The 24,493-nt window shown below is 38.2% G+C and overlaps 1 protein-coding gene across 1 annotated transcript in view; it reads right to left on the bottom strand.

Moving 5' to 3' along the window:
• The window catches only part of LOC103712408 (phospholipid-transporting ATPase 2), a 45,469-nt gene extending 24,140 nt beyond the window's left edge, over positions 1–21,329 (bottom strand). The window contains exons 1-8 of the mRNA XM_039133460.1: positions 21,112–21,329; positions 20,540–20,704; positions 14,040–14,253; positions 11,286–11,402; positions 7,242–7,334; positions 6,964–7,138; positions 4,155–4,321; positions 156–260 (exon numbers count right to left, since the gene is read on the bottom strand). Of these exons, the coding sequence (XP_038989388.1) occupies positions 156–260; positions 4,155–4,321; positions 6,964–7,138; positions 7,242–7,334; positions 11,286–11,402; positions 14,040–14,253; positions 20,540–20,704; positions 21,112–21,314 (1,239 nt within the window). The 5' untranslated portion in view covers positions 21,315–21,329. The remainder of the gene's footprint in view (positions 1–155; positions 261–4,154; positions 4,322–6,963; positions 7,139–7,241; positions 7,335–11,285; positions 11,403–14,039; positions 14,254–20,539; positions 20,705–21,111) is intronic.
• Between the last annotated feature and the right edge of the window lie 3,164 nt (positions 21,330–24,493).

Raw genomic sequence — 24,493 nt, 5'->3', positions numbered from 1 at the left:
ACATTGAATCCACCAGATAGGGGAAGTCACATGCAAACGGTCGTGCACTTTAAAGACAGCCCATTTCAGTATAACTTTTGTTCAAGAACTAAAAAGCCTACTAACTTCCAATTCAAAAGTTTCAAGAGTTTCAACATTAAAACATCATATCATACCTTTATAGATATTGGAATCATGATCGAACATAAAAGCTCAAACCGCAGAGGGATGACCAATAGTTCATACCAAGGTCCTTCATCAGGATATTTTACATACCATTGCTACATCAGGCAAGAAACAAAATAGTCAGTAAGTACTAAACATGTCAGAAATAACACAATGACAGAACTCTGGACCATATGATGTTCATAGATAATGAAATTTATTTTGATCTTCGTATTATAAATAAACAATAATTCCAGCTTAACTATGTTAAAGAAGCACTTTCAAGGAATTCAATATCAAAAAAATAGTCAAAAGTTTATAGAATATGACTGCTAATTTAACATCCAAAGGAGACTATTAAAACTATGATCTTTTCACTGTTTATGTAGGACCAGACACTGGAGCTTCCTGAGACAGGTAGAACAATAAAAAACACCTCTGTTAAGCAGCATAAGACAAGCTTTGACTCAATCAACAATAGATGACCTGAGGAAAAAATGATCTTAAATTCTTAAGTGTCTTACACATCCTTTTCAACTCAAGAGAAGCTTCATTTAGGTTAGTAAGAATTTGTATCATTTCTTAACCACATCTTCTCCAAGTCAATTTTGTGCATCTATGTGAACTTGTCATGGAGGCATCCAGAATTGCTATCACGGAATTCTTATATCTTCTATGATGCTACTTGAGAACACACAAATTATGGGAATGAAGAACTCATAAGAAATCGGAAGTCAAATTATGAGGATTTCTTCCATGGTAGGTTTATTGGTATTTGAGCACCTCGAGGGTTTACCCAAACCAATCATGAGCCTTGTCCTCGTGTTCAAGGCCCAAAAACTATACAAGCAGATGACTCGTGCAGTAGAAGCAGTATGGATCATTGGATCATTTTTATTGGAATTGATAAGCTGGGATCAGATAAAATTTTGAGATTTGAGGAGTAGTGTTGACAAACCATGCCGAACCGGCTAGTTCGAGGCATACAAAACCGAACCGGTCGGCTATCGGCACGGTTCAATATACCGGTTCGGTTTATTAAAGCACCCTCGCCCCAGCCCCTACGTGTTCGTTTCTCTCCTTCACCCATCCCCCATTTCGAAACCCTAATGGTCTCCATCTTCGGCCAGCTCGACGAACTGACGACGACGAGGTCCCCCGAGTAAGTCTCCCTCTCTCTCCCCCCCTCTCTCTCTCTCAACCTCTCTCCCTCCCTCTCACTCTCCCTCTCTCTCCCCCCGTCAACAACAACGATGGCCTCTCCCTCTCCCTCTCCCTCTCCCTCTCTCGGCCTATTCCCTCTCCTCTCTCTCCCTCCCTTCCTCTCCCTCTCTCTCTCTTTTCATCTATCTCCTCCCTCCCCCCTCCCTCACTAGCTCTCTCTATTTCGGTATGCCCCAGAACAACATGATATGGACCCGTACCATGCCTAAATTGTCGCTAGCCAATACACCCTCCGGTACTAGTTTAACAAACCTTGCTGAGGAGGCTCCATCAAGGAGAGGTACAGTAGTTCATTTTGAGTATTGTAAGAAAAGGAGAGAAAGAATTGAGGTAACATGGATGAAGATTGTGAGAAAGGATACAAAGAATATGGGAATAACATCAAAAGTGGCACTAAATAGGAATTCTTAGTGAGTGAGAATCTATAAAGCCAACACGAATAGTCGAGAAAAAAGTTGGATGATTATGCTTACAATTATGCTAATGTGGATTATCATATGACATAGAGGCAAAACTAAAATTAACATCAAGTCTTAGTAACTATTGATGAACTGAGTTGAGTAATACTCACAAAAAAAGAGGAAAAGAAACAAGTGGGGAAACACACATAGCAGCCACTTGAGTTTACTACGATATATCCTATGGATCATCTAATAGCATATTATACATCATGTGCAATACAAAAAATGCGAATGTAAATCATTAGAAGAATAAATTCTCATATTTGGCTCTAAAGTGTATCTCATCAATAAAATCATGGCTTTGTTAGGGCATCAATTATGACGAGACTAACACCTATATTAGTGCTAAACCAGATGAAGAATAACATACACGCTATTACCTTCCAAGTAGCATATGTAGCAACCTCAAGTGTTTATTAAGTATATCACTGAACTACATTTATACGTCCAATAGTTCACTTGGCAGCTACACTTGGTTATTATAAGTATCTATTTTCAATTATTATAGCAACTACTTCATATTTATGGAATTCACAAAATAGCTAGCAGCACTTGTTGTCAAACACACTCCAACCCAAGGTTCGCGGTACCGATCGTACCGACGTACCGGTCGGCTCCGGTAACGGTACGGTACCGGTGCCGAACCGAGCCGAACCGATACCGTACCAGTGCCTGGTTTCGACCCCCTCTGGCCAGTGCTGTGGCACTTTGAAAGTGCCACAACGCTGGCACTAATTTTCAGCAGCGAACCGGCTCGGTTCGGCACCGGTTCGAGCTCATACCGGTGCGAACCGCTCGGTTCGCACCGGTTCGAACATGTACCGGTGCGAACCAAGCCGGTTCGCACCGGTACGAAGCTACAACCGAACGGTTCCGACCCATATTGGGTCGGAACCGTTTTATACCCCTGTACCGGACCGGTGCCAGTCGGTACCGGTCCGGTACGGGCTGAACCGACCGGTACAGGTCGGTTCAGCAGACCATGCTCCAACCTAAGGTTTGTTGTACCGGACATACCATACCGAACCGGTATGCAGTCACACATCGTACCGACCCTCAGTAGGCCTCGTCATCTCGTACTGTACTGCATGCTGACATTGTAATAGGATGGTACCCATATGGGTTGCAGTAACGAGACGGTGAATGTTGCCTCAGCCCAAGGTTCGCCGTACCGGTACCGAACCCCGTACCGGTGCCGCACTAGTATAGGCGTACCAAGTGTCGGTACGGTACGGTATGTGGTACGCCAGACGTACCGACATTGGTGTACCGATACCGGTACCAATCGGTACGGATACGGTACGCTCGGTACCGACCGGTACCAATCGGTACAGCGAACCTTGCCTCAGCCACTCACCTAGGTGCTTAGGTGAGGCAAGGCAACCCTGGAGCACCTTAATTATCTCCAAGCAAGGCAAGTGTAATGAGGTGACACCTAAGAAAGTGTACGGGTCAAAGTAAGAAACCTGTATGACTTAGAGACCTTTGAGGCAGGCATGTTTTAGTACTCCAAGTGCGGCATCACAATGTTTTGTTAACACATTAGTATTATTGCAACAATCATAAAATTGTTGCATGGCTATCTCCAATTTATTTATAACCTATATAAGTAGGGTATAAGTTCGTTGCCCAAAATGATAAAGGCTGGATTACCTATCTATCAAATAGATGACTATATGAATCAACATTTTTCATTCGGACATTTTTCATTAAATATGCTCGGCATCATAGAGATATAGGCATATAGCCATCTTTCTGGATGAATTTTTCAAATATCTATTGTACTTTTTTATTTTTGAGTGCCAATCCATGAATGTCAGCATGTAGCAGATCAAACTCAATCCAAATACAGAAATCATGCAGCTTTCTGACAGAGAGCAACAAAAGAGCATCATCGACCTGCTTTTTTTTTTGGTGTACCGGCATCTCACTACATCAGCCGTGAGTACGCCCAGAATAATCACAAAGCAAAACACGCTCTAGTGCCACCGGCACTCGCTCCAAACCCCCCCCCCCCCCCATTAGGACGGCCCCTCATAGACCTGCTTTATCAGCCAGAAACATACTCATACTTGCAGTTGTTTTGTAATCCTATTGTACCTTTAGATAAAAGATCAACTTAGAGATACATGACAGATTTATTTTCAAAAAACATAATAAAAATAGCAAAAAAGCACTAAATAGTGAAGTAATGCCATACTGTGGTAAGTACGTGCAAGAAGAAAATAAATCATGACACCATGTGAATCAAGTAGTATCTGTGTTCATGGTCAATTTGGACAATCCAATTTATCTGCCATACAAGATAATCGCAGCAGAAAATACCTTACGAGCTTCAGTATCCTTCCAAATGTTCCCCGAAAACCCTAGAACAATAACAACTACAATTTGGAACAAGAATATTGCTCCAGTCAACTTATCAATCATCGCATCTACAGCTGTAAGCTTTGGCTCTGGTACACCCCTGCTCATTCCCAACTTTGTTTCATTGCCTGGATACATCATGATACAAAATTACAAATAATTAGCTATTTGTTGTTAATACACTCTCCATGAAATTTCTATCAACAACCATTTTAATCACTTAAAACACACGAGTATTATAGCAATATTTTAAAATTTTAAATGAAAATTACTATTTGTTGGCCTTCCCTATCAGAGCTTGAGGAATTCAATTTGACTTATATCTTTCTGGTGTTGAGATCTTTACCGTTTAAGAAGTCTAACTTAAGGAAGGAAAATTATCTAACAGTAGAGATGTAGTTGCTCCTTCTGCAATTTCCGTGGCATTTTGGATGAGGAATCAAGTAAATGTGGTATTGATTTTGAATTTACTATTCTATAGTCGACTCTACATAGCTAGTAGCTTATAAATATGGATAGCACTGATTTTCTTTACTGCTTATGTAGAAGGGACCCCCATAAAAAAGGGAAAAAGAAATATGACATTTGCTATTTTATTTTGGATTGCTGATCAAATTTCATATTAACCCTATATGATTCACCAAGCATTACAATATTATTTTTTTAGCAAATATTTTGCAGTTTTGTACTCTTTACTCATTATTTCTTTCTATGGACCTCACAGCAGGGATATGATATGAAGAAAAGGAGAATTACTCAAAGTCCTGAGAGCTCGGGCAGAAAAAGTTCAAATGAGATTATTCAGAATTTCGTAGAGATGATACACCCATTGAAGTACATAAAACATTGCATATAGAGGAGATGCTAGAAAATTTCATAATGTCTCTCCAATAAGTTCTAGCTATCTGACTAGGAGTGGAATATTGTTCTGAAGTTGGTTATGCATCCTATAAGAAAGAAGCAATGGATGCATCATGTATCTTTGACAAACAGCCTATCAACAGAGAAAACTAAGTGTCAACTCTTTGGATGTTCCATGTTAGCTTCTGACCATAAAAGGAGCTCAAAATAGTCAGCCATGTGCTCATCAGACCCTTGTTTATTTGCATAAAGTTAGGTACACATCATCCTCAAGAATGAAAGAACCATGAGACTACTTGTCATTATAGGTCTGATACGATCAACCGAATTATCCTCACCAAGATTATACTTGACTTAATTTGCAGAAAATTGCCTACCCAAAACAGATCTACACAACCTACAATTCAACATATCCATGCAATATATCCCTGAATGAAAATAAGAGCATCTTCAGGACAATCCAATTATTCTATTTCAGCAATCAAGTTCATTTTTTCCCAACAATCATGACTTCTAACATATATTGGTAACAATGATAAACAAGAATATGTCAAAGACAATTTAGCAGCATGGATACATATCAAGGAAAATAAATATATGAAATGACATACCCCATAACTAGATCCAAGACACCCACAAGCAAGGTACGCGGTACCGACTGTACCGACGTACCGGTGGGCATCGGTACCGGTACGGTGCCGATGGGGCTAAAAGCCAAAAAAAAAATTGGAGCCGGTACGGACTGGTATCATTGTTACCAATATATGAAATGACATACCCCATAACTAGATCCAAGACACCCACAACTCCACAAGACTGCTGAAAAAGTAATGCTAGATATACATTTAACAAAACAAGAATCCCAGAACTATGAGTGGAAATGAAACCATATACATGCAATGTGCACCACAAGCAAACCCTTTAGCAGTGAAGCATTAATAGCAGAAATCAGAGATGCAGAGAGTAAGTGTAGTCTAGAAAAGTTTTTCATCTAGATTTACGTTTAAGTCCAGTTTTCCTGTTTAAAATTACATCACGAGTATTAAACATTGTGCATCAACTTCAAACGTTACAAAAATAAACTGTCACATGAGCTTATGTACAATGACCAGAATAATTTTCACCCTTGAATGCCAGTACAATACGTTTGAGAGTGTGCTGTCATACTTCAATAATCAAAATTCAAAATCCCATAACATCTGAATGAAAAATTTATATGGTAACAGCAAAAATAATTCCATAATTCTGCCTGAAATACTGGATAGTATGAATCGTAACATGCATACAAACATACAAGCATACAAACATACACAAACAGATACATACATACATGCATCCATGCATACATACAAAAATACACATGTACATACATATATACATATATACATACATATATTATGAGTAGAGCTAATATGTGGGCATCCACACAACAGCCCTAACAAGGTCGGTCTTGACCAGATGACTGGGGACCCAACACCGATGATTCAAGCCGTTGGATGTGATCTACTATCTTTGAATAGCTCACTGTCAAAAAATCATATGAACTGATTCTTAGATTATGCATCCAATGGTCAAAAAAACATACATTATTTCATGTTATTTAAACTGTCCTTTTTTACCACTGGATGCATAGGATTGGGATATCCAAATCATATGATTTTTGGACAATGAGTAGTTCAAAAATAGTAAATCACATCCAATAGCTCGGGTTACCAAAACTAAGCCCCCAGTCATCCAACCAGGTCCCCAAGTATTAGCTCTACTTTGAACCTTTCGATTTTTTGTTTCAAACAATATGTGCCTATTGTTTGTGCGCGTTTATTAAACTGGTATGTAGAAAATAAGGAACCTGATAAAACCAATTTATATATGTGTATAGAAAATAAGGAACTAGATAGAACAAACTTGCCTGTATAAACCGCTACTCCGCATGCCCATTCTGTATTCCTTAAATAGCATGACTGCAGAAGTGTGTTATTGATGGTCAAAGGGCACAAATCATTATCAATAAATGGAGGAAACAGCCGCATATTTCCATCAAATCTTCTAATGTCTTTATCAGGGTTGGGGCACTCAATGACACCCTGTTTATTTGAATATGCAAAGATTAACAAGGAAGAGCGATAGAAAAGTTCCTCATAAAGAATACCTAGGAATTCATCCATGCAGAAGAGTTGGATAAGGTACCTTGATTTTGTGCAACTGTTCAGGTGCTAGCCCAATGCAAGCTGATGGAATAACTCTCGTCTTTAAATCAGTTTCCCCATCTAGAGCAGCCGTCTGCAAACAAAATAGGAGAAGTCATAATATAACAATGAGTATTCTTTATCCTACTAATTTACATATGTGTTTATGTATGTTGTTGAGAAAATAAATATGCATTTAGTAATCAAAATCAAGTATTTCAATCATCTTTGTATCATAATAATAAGTTGCAAGAGGTTTTCAATAAATCTTAAAAGTGCCATATGTTTCTAATTATCCTTAGAGGTTATCATATATATAAAGATGAACTACGCTCCTTTTGAGGAGAGAGAGTATCAACTCTCGAGTCCAAAATCAACAATGGGACATCCAAATTAAAGATCTACATCATTGATCATGATATGCATCAATAAAAATGTCTCAAAATCAAAAATCATGTGTTTTGGTGGCTTCTAACCTATGCATCAAGTGAGCACAAAAATAAATAGTTTTTATAATACTACTTTGTTAAAATACATGAAAACGCATTTAAACGAAGAACCTACCTTACTGATCATGCATGTTAAAACATATATAGATTGAAAATCAATGGATTTTAATGCTTGGATTATAGAAAAACATGGTCTCCAAACATTTAAATGGCATATTTGCACATCTGATTGGTACATAGGTTAGAAACCATCAAAACATGTGATTTTTGATTTCTAGGCATTTTTCGCAGTATAGATCACAATCGACGGTGTGGATCCTCAATCTAGATGCCCCATTATACTCTCTCCTCTCAAAAGGAGCAAAGTCCATCTCATATGTAGAGGGATGGACTATGCTCCTCTTGAGAGGAGGGGATATCTACTCCTCTTCGATTCAAAATCAATAATTTATACCGTCGATCATGATCTATACTACTAAAAATGCCTATAAAATAAAATTGCATGTTTTGATAGTCTCTAATCTATACATCAAGCAGACAAATAGACGGTTTCCATCATGCTTATAATGTTAAATACATGATGAAGTACATCAATTAAGAATCCATCTTATTGATCATAATTTACACATGTAAACATATATAAATTGAAAACAATAGATGTTAATGCTTGGATCATAACAAAACATGACTAGGCATCATTTTAATCATCCATTTTTTGTGGCTACTTGATGCATATGTTAAAAAACACCAAAACACATGACTTAGGTTAAAGCATTTTTAGTGGTATGGATCATGATCAATGATGTAGACCTCTGATTTGGGTGCCTAATTACCATCAATTTTCGATCTAAGAAGAATAGATACACTCTCCTCTCGAGAGAAGCAAAGTCCATCTCATATAATATAGTGTAAGGCCTAGTCCACTTGAGTGGCCTTACGTTGTTTGGGCCAGCCTCACACGTGCTGTGGAGAAGAAGATTCCTATTGGGAGTCTTCTTCCCTCACGCCAAATTCAAGCAAAGCCTTAGGATTTCATCTATTTAAAGAACCCCAACCAGCCAACCCTAATTCTTCCCCATCACCAGAGATTGTTGCAGCCTATCGCATCTTCCTTCCTCTTCTTCTCTCGGAAGACTGCCGACCAGGCTCACTATGGCTACCGGAAACGGCAGCCAAGCCCTCACTAGAACCCTAGATAAGGACCTTGATCTTTTCCCTTCACTCCCTCACACATAAGCCCCACCACCGGCCGAGGTTTCACTGAAAATAGCCAAGCAAAGAGACACTCTGTTTGACTCCTATTTTCAGATCTAAAAATCAATCATGTTCCTTCTTTCTCAATCTTCCCTGTGCCGGCATTCTCGCCGGATATCTTGCCCGGTCTCCCATGTCGGCACATGACCATTGTCGGAGCCTAACCACCGGCAATCATTGGGTGCGAGCCAAAACCCCTGTTTTCTTGTTTTTCTTTTTATTTTTCCATCATCGGCTGTCATGTTGCCACTACCGTTGGCCTTGTCGTCGGTCCTTCGACTATCGACCACCACCTCGGCCACCTGACCGCGCTCCTCCTCTTTTTCTTCTTTCTTCTCCTCTTCTTTTCTTTATCTTCTCTCCCATTTATTGCCCTCTCTCTCTCTCTCTTCCTAGACTATCTCTCTCTAGTCAACAGGTGACCCTATAGGGCCCCTCTCTTGCAACCCATGTTGCTCTCATTAGGGGGTCTTGATCCTTGGCCATCGAGTAATGAACCAGCCTCCACCCTTATCCTTATTAGATCCCACTAGATTTGGACATCTTCAATCGCTGTGAGGCACCTATACTATAGTCTGACCTTTGATCGGATGAAATTAGCTTGACCGGATCAATTAGGTTGTTGGGCCCTCCCGCCTGGCTAGCCTTATCTTCCTCCATCCTTGTTGGGCATGAAGTTGTATCCCCAGTAGTATCTCAAATTTTTAACTTAGCTTCCAAGATGATAATAAAATTAATTGAATTTTAATGACATTAAATAGGTGAGGCCAACCTATCTAACTGAAGTGGAATTTTGAAGTGAGAAGAGGTAAGTAATCTAACACTTCAAAGTGCATTTTCTAAATGATTTTTGAAAAATTACAATTAGTTTATTAAATCTGGTTATGATCTCTATTTCATGTTTGATTAAATGGATCAAACATGTTATTATTACCATCATAATTGTTTTAAAACATGTTATGTATTTTGATATTCTTATAAAATGAATTTTGGAAATTTGACTGGATAATTTGTTTTATATATATTCTCAGCATGACTATGATCTGGCCCCACCGATGAGGATTATTCGTTGGCCCTGTCAACTTGTAATCTGAAAAACTAATTTCAACACCGAGCCGCCAATGATTAGAACAGTGGTATCTATCATCTGTTATCAGACCTATGCCACTACATTACGTGGCCATAGCCTAATATTGAGTCTAGTATCAGTTTATGAAAAATAAATTTTGAAAGAAAATATGTGTATTATTCAAGATCTAATTTCTTCCCAGTACGTGCATTATTCGCACCGATACACGACCGTACCGATCGGTTCCTTCTCCTCTGGGGCCGGAATTGTTTTCCATGCTTGAACCGGACTGGTCCGGTACCATGTATGCATGTGTATATCTGCATATATACAAATACACACACACAAACACGATGCCTTCTACATTAAGAAACCTTTATTGCATACTAGAGTCCTACAAGTGCAATGAACATGCAAGAAATCCTTTAAGAAGAGAGTCTACTCGGGCATAAAACAAGGAATCTAATCTCTTTGCCACACCCACATCATAAAAATTAAAAGAAAAACATAGAAGAGAAAGAATATTTATTTTTTTTTTAAGGTGTTTTTCCCTTCATGTCATGATGTTTTCTTTCAGCAGTGTGCAAAGGCAGGTGTGCAAGAAATAAATATGGACTATGAACTGCCGTTTTCACCAAACAAAAGAAATAAATATGGACTATATTTCTTTTCCTTAACCACTTTACATGTGGGGCCCCCAACAAAGTGGGAGACTTCAGGCTCTGTGGCCAGCCACATGAGGCCAGCATCAGAACCTTTCCCATTATATATTGGTGGACAGGAATTTCTTTTTCAACTTGCAATAAAATTAGATGACACCAAATCTTAGTAATGTCCTAGCAGAAAACTAACATTTGTTCAACTTCAGTAACCAGAAAACAAAACCCAGACATCAGATGGCAAATAACATCTCATTTTCTACTAAGCATCTCCTTGAGTGCAAGGTTTCTTTCTTCTTTTAACATTACAATGTAAGACATTAATGCTCGAAGGACTTCAACCATCTAAAACCAGCTTGTTGTCTGAATTTCTGCAGAATCCCTTTGCGTAAATTTTTTTTAAACAGAACCTTCCATACTCCAATTGTAAAGGACTCCTAGCATCAAAATCTGCAGTCTATCTAGGTTTCCACACATCCACCTTGAATGAAATTATAAATTATAGTGATTTCACTTCAAGCCCCTTACATAAGTTCGTCCTATTTTATTCAACTAAAGAAAAATAAAAGAAAGAAATTTATATCAAAACTTTTTCAACTGTTGTTACAACATACCTCAACATAGCAGATGCCTTGTGGTTCAGAAGTTCCAATCAAAACCAGATCGCATGGTACTTCATCATTCTCTCGCAGCCACACTATATTACCAATACGAATGTCTTGTGCTTGAATCTAAACTTAGAAAAATGAGGAATATAAGTTATAGAGAGGCATTTAGTAACAATTCAACTATTGCATAGTTTAATGCTAAAAGAAACTTTAAACTTATTCTCCACTAAGTATTTATACAGAAGTCATACTTAACGAAATTTCTAATTTGAATAGATCGTAACAAGCCACACCCAAGTAACTCTTGAACAGTTGTGCAAGAGAACAATATGAAGCCCGTCCTAGAAAACAATGTCCAAAACTAAAGAAGAAAGAACAAAGTTGACAGCTTAAAATCATGCTATTATATTCAGCAATTGAATGAAAAAATAAATAAATACATTGTCAACAGAATGAAATGTTAACTAAGATAATAACCCCGCCACTTCACATCATGCACAAAGTCAGCCATATTAATAAAAGCATAGACTCCCCTCAAAAACTCATTGTTATACATATATTCAAAGTCTAAATAAACTCTTATATTGAAAAGTGGTAATAAATAACTAGATATCATGTCATATGCCATAAAAGGTGAAGTCAGTTAGAAAACACATAATTTTTATGAATGGTAATTTTCCAGCTTGTACGAGGTGTCGAAGTCTCATAAGTAGGTACCTGTGATTGTAGACATGTCCATCCCCAGTGCAAGCAATCAACTATATAGAAGTGTACATATCCAAAATTTTTATATGTCTACCAATTATATGATGTGGTTGACTTGCTAAAGTAGGGTTTCTCCAATGATCAGAACCTATTTTAGATTTTCAGTATATGTAGTTTTGCACAGCTTCATTCATGTGCTTTTCTTTATAAATTTCAATCAATCTACTAAATTAGAAAATTTCCCTATTTGGAACTTTGATTTGTTTAACATCCTTGTCACTTATCTAAAGAAATTTCATGACAAAAGACTGCGGAGTAATTGAGTATTCCCTAATTGATTTTGATGAGCACAAAGCATTTTGAGTATATCTTATGTTGTACTAATGAATTCAATCTAGTGTTTCAGGCAAATATGTGTGAATTTCTATTTAGTGCCTCGAGCTTTGTTCAAAGTAATTTGGCTAAGTGTTGGACTCAATTTGAACCAAAGTCTGCATCACGAGTCGACTCCGGAACTTTGCGAGTCGACTCCGGGTGGTTTGATGTTTCTGGCACAAGCTCGAGTCGACTCCAAAAGGTTGCGAATGGAACCACTTAAATAGCCAAAGTGAACAGTAGTAGACAGCAAGAGAGCTATTCCATCTAAGCATTAAAGCATTTCAACCACCAAGAGTTTCCATTGAGTAAATCCAAGAAAAAGAAGGAAGAAGTGCATTCAACTCAAACCGAAAAGTGCTTCCTTCGCATTCAAGGCTCTACTACTGTCCTCCATCATTCGGCACATTCAAGAAGAGACTCAAAAATCGAGAAGCCCCCACTTCCTCATCTATAATCTGTTTGAGGGCTTCTAACTCAACTCTGTTTATATTGTCTCACACTTGCTTTTTAGAAGCTTTCTTTGAGAACTTTTAAACTCTTATTTTATATACTTGATTCAATCAGGGGATTGAATCAAAGGTTGTAAGGTTTGTTGGTGAGCCAATAATAAAACCAACAGTGTAAGGTTGTGGTTGGTGAACCGGAAAAAACCAACTGGGTTTGATTGTGAACCCGGAAAAACAATCGGGTGGTTCTAGTCGGTGAGCCTGTCAAAACCGACTGAGTTCGTTGTGACCTCGTGAAAACAACAAGTTGGGTTGTGAGCTTGTAAAACAACCGGCTGTAATCCTAGGAATTATAGTGAACTCCCAAGTGCGGCTTGGGGAGTGGACGTAGGAGCAAGAGTTGGCTCCGAACCACTATAAATCTTTCTGTGTTTGTATTGGACCTTGTCTCTTTCACTCTCTTCACTCATTGCATCTAGTGATCTAACTAATTCACTTGCAATATATTTAGTTAATCACTCACCTTATTTTTAATTGAGCAATAATTAATTAAAACCCAATTCACCCCCCCCCCCCTCTTGGGTCGTCTCCTTGGGCAACAAAGACAAACATAAATTCATAGCATATCTTTCCACTAATGCAAAGTGGCTTTCATGGGATTTTTAAGAAATGACTCAAATGCTGCTCTATCAACTTTTCAAACTTTGTCTTTCATATTGTTAGGCAGAAAAGTTGGCTTTAACTAATACAAAATAACCATTTCCAACATTATGAAACAACATACAGTACCATGTCAACTGGCTGGTCTGAGTTTCTTAACCAATAACACCAATATTCGAAGTAGAAAGCATGGCATGCCAAACTAAAACAACCATGTTATACAATTCTTATTAAGAGAAGTCTTACTTGCAAAATAATAAGAAAACATGTGGATTCTGTACATTTTTAAGCAATCCTGTGTCCTTTAATCTACTTAATGTATTGCATGTCGTCACAAAATCAATTAGGTCACATAAATCTGGTGCATATATAAGATAGATAAGAAAAGTGGGGACCATAGCAAGAAAAACACCACCACAAGATTTGAATGAATCCTTTGTTCGTTAAGAAGAACAAACGTAAAAATCATGGCCATTTAACAAGTAAACTGATTTGATGTTTTGGGAGTGCTACCAAAAGTTCACGATCATTAATGAAACCATTAACAAGAAAGAGTGAAAAAGAACCGTACATGTTTTCGAATGCCCTCCTTTACAACCCAAACTTCTTTCTCATTTGCTTGCTTGTCAGAAAGATATCTGTTGTAGTCATCCCAGGCCTCTTTCGTTGCAGAGACCGCAAATATAAAGATAAGCGGACCCCATGTACTTGCTGGGTTTACAGGAGTAATAAGTGACCACAGTTGAAGGCATGCAATCAGCAAAAAGTACTGATTCATGAAACGGCTGAAAAACAAAAAAAATAAAAGATAGTGAGGTCCCAAGAATATGCTGAAAGACATTTACTGTAAAGCCTGCTGTGATATTGAACACACTAAAAGCCTGATCACTTCCACCATGCACATGAGATACTATATCAATATCATACCAGGAGAGATTCATATAAATCTATCAATATTGAGAATAAATATGTCATAATGAGAAAAAGATCCATGTCAAGAAGAATGCCAAGTTTTTGTTAAGATATCTTCAAAATAAACTAACTTCGCATTGAAAAAAAAAAGTTACATGATTAAATAGCATCACAGGGTTCAAATTAAATTCGAGCTTGAGTACTAACTTAAAGCTCGACTCAATTAAATTCCAGTCGAGCAGTTCAAATTGCTTGGTATTTCATAATTTGACTTCTCTAACCTTGGGCCATTGATGAGGGGCAGGACTTTGAGATGGGAGGCCTAACAAGTGCACCAAACTCAGGACTAAGATTTCAGTTAAACAATGAAGTCCCTTTTTAAAATTATTGTTACTATGATCATAAAAATAACAATCTGTTATTTAGCATCATAGAAGAAGGCACATGTTTAAGATATCCTCCAGCAAATGGCTAGGTGGACTGCCACGAGCTCTACTACATCAGTAGAAGAGAATCTTCCTTCATCAATTGTTGGTAACTCCTTTCTCCAAGATATACTTTTTAAACCCTCTTGGGGACCCTTAGTGCAGCCCCTAGAATCGATCCCTTTTTAAGGTGCATGCAACCTATGTCTGCGCAGTTCAGTTGAAAGCAAAAGCCTCTGAAAGGACTAGAGCACATGCAACTTCAATCATATTAACTAATGGCTAAAGTATTTTATGTTATGCAGGATTATCATCAGAAAATTTAGTGCTTCCCACATCATTACAAGAATCTTTCTTTTATCATTCTCCTGGAAGGTCAGATTTTTTTTCGGTTGACTACTTGTGTACGTAAGGAAGAAAAAATTAGTCTAAACTCTAAATGCAGTGTTTCACTTAGCAAAAGCACAATTTGTACGCTTATGATAATGCATAAGCACGTGATTTCTCTTAAATTCAACTTCCCCCTTCGAAGTCATGTTAAAATATGCTATGAGAAAGCTCTAGTCAGATAGTGGAAATCATCACCATTCTATAGTCTTGAGATAATGTCGAGAAAGAATAGCCAACATGGTGGTATTGAACATATTGATACTCATCACTATAAGCTACAACATGAAGATATAGGTTTTGGAGTACGTCTTGATGCATCTTCACACCAAGAAGTCAGCAAATCACACAATAGACTAAAGAAAGGGAGGTGACAAGAATAGACAGGGACCAAAGGGTAGTAGGCACAAACATAAGTAAACAATCAAGCACTGAAAGAAAGCACGTTTGCAGGTTGCAACTTTATGTGTATGCTCATACATGCATGCATATAGGTCAATTTAATAAGTAAATAAATAAAATGCTGTAAGTAGCAAATATAATGAAAACCATGCATCAAACTCATGATAATCACAATTGCTAACAATGAAGATTGATGCTTTCCATCTTAACAGTCATTAATGATGTCTAGATAAAGGTGACATATGTTAGCATACCAAAGATATAAGTAGTTTTGTTTGCTAAAAATTCTTTTAGTAACTCATAGAATGACAGCAACATTAAAAAAAAAAAAAAAGGGAAAAGAAACTCTTAATACTTTTTGAGAGAGACATTAAAACAATGTTAGTTACTTTTTAAAAATCAGATGCTAATTCCAAAATTACCTTACATTATGAACTTGGCCTCACGTCCACTAAGATATGCACAAACCGCCAATCACATTGCTCCAAGTTGCCTAACTATCTAATGTGGTTCATGATATGTAAAGTATACTGACAAGGCAAGAGATGTTCAGGTATACAACACCATGACCAAGACCAAGCTGAGAATACTGAATGGGATCTTTAAAGCAACGACCGATGTTCACATCTATGAAGAAGCATAACAGAGAAGAGCAAATATGCTTCTTTTGATGTGACAACCACCAACTAGAGGGTTTGCAAAAACTCAAATGGATGACAAGAACATAGACGACTCCAAGGATTTGGATGAAACCAGATGCTACACACGAAGGAAAGTACCTTTAAGATGTAAGAGGTAGTGAAAATGATCCTCTTCATCACAAACTAATATAGAGAAATACTACCTTGAGACACAAAATATAATAATCATACTACACATAGCATTCAACTTGGCACTTAGGTATTTTCTTGCAAATTTTGAACTCCATAGTCATAGTATGGTTAAAAGTCAACATGCGCAGAATTACTATTATACTTAAGCATGATGTTGTAACTATGACCATATCCATAACCATGGTCGTCAAGACTTGTCTCCGACTATTTGCATTTGGCTTCTATGAATCCTCATTTGTCTATCATTTCTATTAAGGGCTAACTGTATTTTTATTGCAAGCTTTTCATTTTACCTCTAACAATTTCCAACATGTTGCCTTAGGTCCTCCCTTCCTCTTTTGGGATATTTTCACAGCATCGCTTCCTATTAGAGCCTCCTTAGATCTTCATAGCACATGCCCATATCATCAAATTCAACCCTACTACTTCATCTTTAATATACCAACTCCCCGCTCTATCCTTTCTAGTTTCACCACACAGCCACCCCAACATTCTCCTCTATGTTGCATTCATCATGTTTGCTAGGATCCTCTTCATTAACCAACATTCTAAGCCACAGAGCATAGAAGGCCTTGCAGTCATTTTATGAAAATCTTCATGAAGTTGCCAAGAAACGCATCAATAACATATTACCTAAAATTGCCTCTAATTTCATCCACAAAACTCCTAATATAGATGTTTTTATCCATCTCACCAGTTTTCTATATTAGATCAACCTAATCGTGGGATCTCCTATCCATCAGTTTTGGTTAAGCACTTGATTATCATATTTCATCTTCAAGTTCACTGGGATTGCACTTCATTTAGTCTATCTTTCATTCTTCTAATCTTGGGGCATCCTCTTAGGCCTCCTCCATACTTCCTTAGTAGTTAATCTTGTAATCTCCAAATCAATCAACATAATATCACCTACAAATCCAATTTAATGTTGATGGCAGATACAACTATCAAGATGCTAAGAATATTTAACTCAATTTATAGTTGCAAGTAAATACATTATCAAACCAGTAAAATATCTTGATTGTTGTACTACGGACCTAGGTTCAAATCTCACCTCCATAAGATTTGGGGCAAGGCTCGCCAAATCAGTACCAGAGGTCATACCAAACAGTGACTAATTCGGTATAGTACCGATACTTACCGTACAGACCCAAGGTGTATCAGAACTAAGGGGAGGGAGAGGGAGAGAGGAGAGAGGAGAGAGGAAGAAGGAGAGGGAGGAGAAAAGAGAGGAAGGAGAAAGAGGGCGGTGAAGCCACTGGGGTCGTCATCATCTTCGAGGGAGTGAAAGAAAGGAGAAAGAGAGAGGAGGGTGAAGCCGCCAACAAGATCATTGTCATCTTTGAGAGAGAGAGAGAGAGGAGAAAGAGTGAACTATCAGGGTCATCATTGCTGGAAGAGAGAGAGGAGAGAATGCGAGAGGGAGAGAGAGAGGGCAACTCATGTACCTATGATCATTGTTAGAGGCAACGGTGGCGCAAGGGGGAGGGGGGTCGAAAGCCTAAACTAAACGTGAGAGCGAGAGAGAGTGTGTGATTGGAGGATGAGGCAACTCAAGATTGTAACTAACGGGGTACAAATGCAGCGTACAGCTCGAACTACCCAGAACCGAGCAAAACCAGGCAGTTCTAGGGGTGCAAATAGGTCGGGTCTTGAGTGACCCCGACTCGATCTGGTTTCTTGTTCGGATCCTAATTTTGGACCCAGATCCGACCCAATTGAAGACCGAGTTGGGTCGGGTCGGATCTACGGCTATAATTTTTGATCCAACGGATTATTCAGGTCGGATCGGGTCCATATATAACCTAGACCCGACCCAAAAAATTCAGGTCCGGGTCGGGCCTGGGTTTGGGTTCGAGTCGGGTCCGAACTTGCTGTTTTAATTTATGAATGAAGAGAAGGTGACATGACATTCCGCCACCTGTCATATGACAAGAGAGAGTCGATCTGGTAATTTAATTTATGAACAGCATATGCCATGTACCAGATGATGGGTCAAACTTGCATAGCCGTCCCATTATTATTAAGAGACTTGCTTTAATTTATGAATGAAGGCAAAGTGACATGACATTCCTCCTCACTCTGGACCTGCTTTAATTTATGAACAGCCTATGCCATGTACCATATGATGGGTCCGGACTTGCATAGCCGTCCCATCATCATTAAGGGCAATATGACATTCCGCCACCTGTCATATGACGATCAGTTGTTGCCCTAGGGAGTGGGGAGGCGTGATCTAGGGCTCGGGATAAGTACTGTTGTACCCATAAAAAAACACATTGGCATTCTTTGAGCTGTGAGACAATTCAAATTCCTTCTCGAATACTAAGTCAAATGAAATTTGGGCATAGTTCTCTGCAGAGAGAGTTCCAAGGACCAGCTTCTGATCATTGAATTCCACAAAGATCGGCACATTTCACAAAGATCCAAATTCATGAGCACAAGATTCACATCAATCGTAATGCTTAAGAGAAGGGCGGAAAGAAGAAGAATTGTATTGAAGTGATTTCCGCGAAATGATCAAAACGAGCGACATGACATTCCCCCATCCTTTTCTGCTTTTCTTTTTTTTTACCTTTTTTTTAATAAAAAATATTTTTATCTTGGTTTTTATGGGTAGACTGTAAGCCTGCAGGCTGCGGGCCTAAATGGGTAATTCGGATTTGGGTCGGGTCGAATCGAGTTGCTGGGTAAGTGATCCAAAATTGACTCAAAAAAAAAACAGGTCGGATCAGGCCGGGTCGGGTTCGGGTCGGGTCAAGATTCGGTAAACCCAGACCCAACCCGAAAAATAGGATAGATCCAATTTTAGGACCCGAGCCGGCCCTACGGGTCCTCCAATTCGGGTCGGGTCTAAGCGGGTCGCGTCACTGGTCAACCTAATCCATTTACAGCCTTAGGCGGTTCTACTCGATTCGGATAAGGTTGGTTCAAGGCATGTTCCAAACTAAACCTGCATCTCAACACAATTTCCACCTGGAATAGGTCCCTATGCCCAGAATTAGGTGGTTCAAGATGAGGCAACCAATTGGTTTGGGAGGTTAGGAGTATTGGAGAAGGCCTATCTCCCCTCATGTAGCCCATTGCTTGTGGCCTCTTCTACCCTGAAAGGAAAAAGGTGAAAGGATTGTGACACTAGAATATCCTTGATTCTTAAATTCATTCCCAATAATTCAATGAGAATACTTCTCCTACATTATTGCACAATTTTCAATAGTTGTTGATCATGATGAACCGCTTTATCAGTGCTTTGACATACAAATCACTTGTTCTAGACTACAATGTCAACTTGCATAGAGATCGCTGATTAAGAGACTTGCCACATTATAACATTATGTGTTGGGGTTGATTTAAAAAATAAAAAAATGGATACAAGCCAATATACGAGGGGGGAAATTAACTTATTGATATTGAAAGAGGCCATAGTCCAGTAAGACTACAATATGGTCATGATGTTGATCAATAAAGAAAGTACAAGATATGCAATGGAAGCTGTAAAAAAGAGCATGATAAAGATCGCATTATCACATTAGAGGAAGCTTAAAAGGTGCACACAAAAAATAAATAGACAAGAAATCAAAGAGTTATCGCACGCCCAGTGACCACGTACAACTAAGACCAGTGAAGGTTATCATCTAAAGAGAAATTTATTTTTTTTTCGAAGGGTCAAAAAGAGTAAGCGAGTGAGGGAGTGAGTGAATAATAAAGATGAATGAGAGCAGCTCAAAGTTTTTGTTTCAAAGAGTCCAAAAAATAAGAGCACACAAACTAATAAATTCATGTTGAAACTTTTGATGATAGATTTAATGAGCTAGTGTTAACATTTGAGATAGCTACTCCTACTAGGAAACAACAAGGAAAGCCAGGTGCCAGCTTTCACCCAAAGCAAAAGGTGTATGCACAAAGAAAAGGATTAATCAAATAAGAGTTCAAAATCTCATAAAGTCAGAATGTTTGATATCAATAATGCTTAATCTGAAATTGATAACACATACAAAAGAAAGTCTACAATATTATATTTTCTACTAGAATATATAGATACCACAATTATTACAAGTCTAACATAAATCAACACTTTATAGTTGAACTACAATTCAATAAACAAAGCAAACCTGAATTGCTCCCATAGATTCTTCGGGAGAAAGTTCAACAACGTATACTTTCTATTAGATATCCTGTTGTCACAATAAGAATCCTGGGATGAATCATCGTTGATGTAGACAAAGCGTTTCATCATCGATTGAGAAGCATTCCTCTCAATAATCACACATATCCGCCTTAAACAAATAAACATCGGCATAAGAATAGTTTCATACTTCATAAATTTGCTCAAAATAATGATTCTTTAGAGCGTTCCACAATTCAATAACCCATTTCATGTAATTTCTTTCCCTCACAATAACTTTTAATTTGAAAAATATCAGAATTTTAATAAATTAACACGAATCATGATAATTTGTGATTTAAATCATTCCACGATTTAATTCCCCATCTTATGCTGCCCTTGGCACCTGATGAGTTCAATCTCCAACGTTCTTACGTAAAAAATAAACAAATAACGATACAATTTAAGGAATTGAGCTTCAAGAATGTGATCCCCACATCACAAATGACGCTGTCGGTAATAGGGAGGGGATGTTTTCGCCAATCCCACCGGCGACAAAGAAAGGGTGAAGCTACTCACCAGGCGGCGGCCGGAGACGATCTCCTCGCCGGATGAGAGGTCTCCGGAGAACGAACCCTCGCCGATCCGCGGAGGGGAGAGTGGGGCCGAGGGTTCCGTGAGAAGGGGACCGAGAGAGAGGGGAGGGGGGGGCCGAGGGTCGTCAGGTAAAATGGGATTGAATAAATTTGGGCCCTTGCGGACTGAAAAATATGGTAAGACATAAGAAGGAGCTATTATTAAGTTTGATTTAAAGTCGACATATCATGTATGACGATACGAGCAGTAGACTGAAACTTAATTTGGAAGACGCCGGCGGGACCTGCCATTGATTAAATAGGATGTAAGAAATCGATGGATTCTCTATAAACCCCTTCTTTGGCCAAAAATTAAGTTTTGAGTCCAACAAATTTATAACTCATATCCAACCCGCAGACCTACAAATATTAGGAAATGTAAGAGATAAGATCATTCTTAAATGTTTATATTTTAATTCTGCATTCCATTGGTTGATTGATCACTATCTAAAACAAAAAAAGATAAAATTATATTTAATTGCATAATCAGAATATAATTTGGTTTCAGATTTAGTGATTTTCAAGTCTAATGTTCTCAGTAATTTTAGTCTATGTGATGGACGAGTGGTTAGATTTTTTCAAAAGGGAAATTTAACCAAATTTACATCTAGCACCCTATATGATGTGTTTGTTTTTTTGATGAAGCTAGCACCCTATATGATGTCAACATTATAGAAAGATAAAATTATATTTAATTGCATAATCAGAACATATTTTGGTTTCAGATTTAGTGATTTTAAAGTCTGATGTTCTAAATAATTTTAGTATATATGATGGACAAGCGTGATATCATTTAGAGAAATTGCTCAAAATTTTTATTATTTATTTCATTTTATAAATAAATTTAAAACTTTATATATATATATATATGTGTGTGTGTGTGTGTGTGTGTATGTATAAATTTTCTGAAGAAACATGGTAGGGTTTTTTTTTTTCTTGAATTGCTGCCGCCACCTATTATTGATTGCAGAAAAGTCAAACTTAACCATATTTACATCTACACCCTATATGATGTCAACATTATAAAAGTACGACCACGCCAAGCCCGATTCCAGCTTGGGCTTTCCTTGATGTGGATTAGGATTAAGCCTAACATGCTAAAATTCTAGGCTAGAGGCCCATGGTTTTTTATAGTTGGGCCCCCACGCCACTCGGGCTGGCCGGGTCCTTTAACATCCCTTAGCAACTAAACCAACTGATCCTCTCATCCATCGCCTCTTGCTACTAGGCGCCAAAAAGCATAGTTCCCTTTTTTACTTGGATTTCTTATATGGTATAGGAGAGACAAGGAATATGTTTCTATAGTTTTGGCTTTGCCTTTGAATATTTCTTGCTATGACTACAATAAAAAGCTTTGATCCATGGGTGAATTTTTTAGCCTTTTTTTTAATTGATGAATTTTCTTAGTAAGTTAAAATATTTCATTTCAACCTGAGATTTTTTTTTTTGGTGGGGTGGGAGGGCGTAAAAAGTTGTGCGGAAGATAAACGAAATTTACGTAACACAACCAAATTTGCCGGCGGCACCTGAAAAAGCCGACTCTAGTCAAATAATTGAGCAAAGTATGAACAAACTCTGAAGGAAGAAGATCATCTTGATCATGAGCAGCCCTATTTATAAGCAAATTATGGAGATAAACAGTCCCACTGGAGTTCCCTCTTGGATAGCCAATCAGCAGCCCTATTTTTTCATGAAATACATGAGCAGCCACTTATGCTGGGAACAACTGTTTTCAAGCCAAGATATCCTTAAACAAAAGGAGTTCAACCCTAGATTGATTGTTTGATGAAACTCTTTGTTCTGAATCAATGTACAGATGGATGGATTTCGATTCGTTCTTTATAGGATGTTTTCAAGCCAAGATATCCCACCTTCACAGGAAATCACATGATTTTGTAATGCATGCTTACATGAGCAAAGTTGCTAGTTTAATTGGTAAAGTCTCTACAGGGAATATAATGAAATATTGCAACCACTCTAAGGTCCCCTAAGAAATGAAGCATCGAATGGAGCCGCTATGGATAAGTTATGGGTGTAATGAAGGAAACATACAATGATGTACAAAGTAACAAATTCTAATTTCTCATTAGCATCAAATAACCCACATTAAGGATATAATCTATGCAGCTGAGTAGATTTTCCCTCAGAGCAAGAAAAATGTTGCAGACCTGCGGATTAGCATGAGATCTGATTCATTGTAAGAAAACTATGAGGACCCATCAGGCGTGTATTTAGTCTCACATCGGTTGTTCGCTGGGTAGATCATGAGTACTTATACAGGATCAAGAAACCTAAATAATACCTTTCGGCTAACCATGTTGGGTGAGGTACTGGGTTGTTACAAATGGTATCAGAGCGGACCAAGCCCATAACCTATATGGACTGGGGACACTGCAGCATGGATCCATTGGAGCTGACCACGAGCCGATCACGGTATTTCTGTTGGAAAAATTAATGGTGTATGCGGCCTGAGACGCTTTTCTCGGGAGCGTGGGCACCTGCTGGCACTCGCTGGGACATCCACAAAATAATCGCGGGCTGGCCACGTCCGCATTTCGCGGACACGTGTTAGCACCTACTGGCCGCGAAATATTCGCGGGCTGGCCGCGAAATGTTTGTAGGTTGGCTACGTCCGTGTTCCGCGGATGCGTGCCAGCACCCGCTGGCTGCGAAATGTTCGCGGGCTGGCCGCGTCCGCATTCTGCAGATGCATGTCAGCACCCGCTGGCCGTGAAATGATCGCGGACGCGTCCGCAAAAATACCAAAAGGCCTCTGCTTTCTTTTATTGGGCCAACGCCTGAATTCTATAAATACCTCTCATTTTCCTCCTTTCTGGACATGGAAAAAAATAGAGAAAAATACTGAAAAAATTCTGAAGAAAATTTCTTCCCTCTCTTAGCCACTTCTGATTTTTATTTTTTCACTTTTATTCAGCATATTTTATTTTATTCTTTTTATTTCGTTCTTTGTTGGATCTGCAAGTCCGATCGAGTTCATTTTGGTTTTTTCCAAGACGTACCAAAGAAGAACCTTTTCGGTCGTCGTATCTCTAAGAAAAATTGTCGGGAGAACTGTACGTGGGGGGCAAACACTTCTTGGGACAGTATCTACGCACTTCGACCTGCCTTCAATCAGGTTATTTCCTCTCACTTTTATTTCAAATTTAATATTAGTAGATCTATAGTATTTGCAATTTTATGATTTAAATTTATTAAATGAATAGATTTATTTTGTGCTAGAATAGATTTTTTTTGTGCTAAAATAGATATATTTTGATACCGAATAATATATATATTATTCCTTTTAAGATTTTCTATTAATTATA

Source organism: Phoenix dactylifera, chromosome 14 (genome assembly GCF_009389715.1).
Source record: "Phoenix dactylifera cultivar Barhee BC4 chromosome 14, palm_55x_up_171113_PBpolish2nd_filt_p, whole genome shotgun sequence".
Lineage (NCBI taxonomy): Eukaryota > Viridiplantae > Streptophyta > Magnoliopsida > Arecales > Arecaceae > Phoenix > Phoenix dactylifera.
The sequence above is the reverse complement of the archived record's forward strand: the minus strand, read 5'-3'. Positions and strand labels throughout refer to the sequence as shown.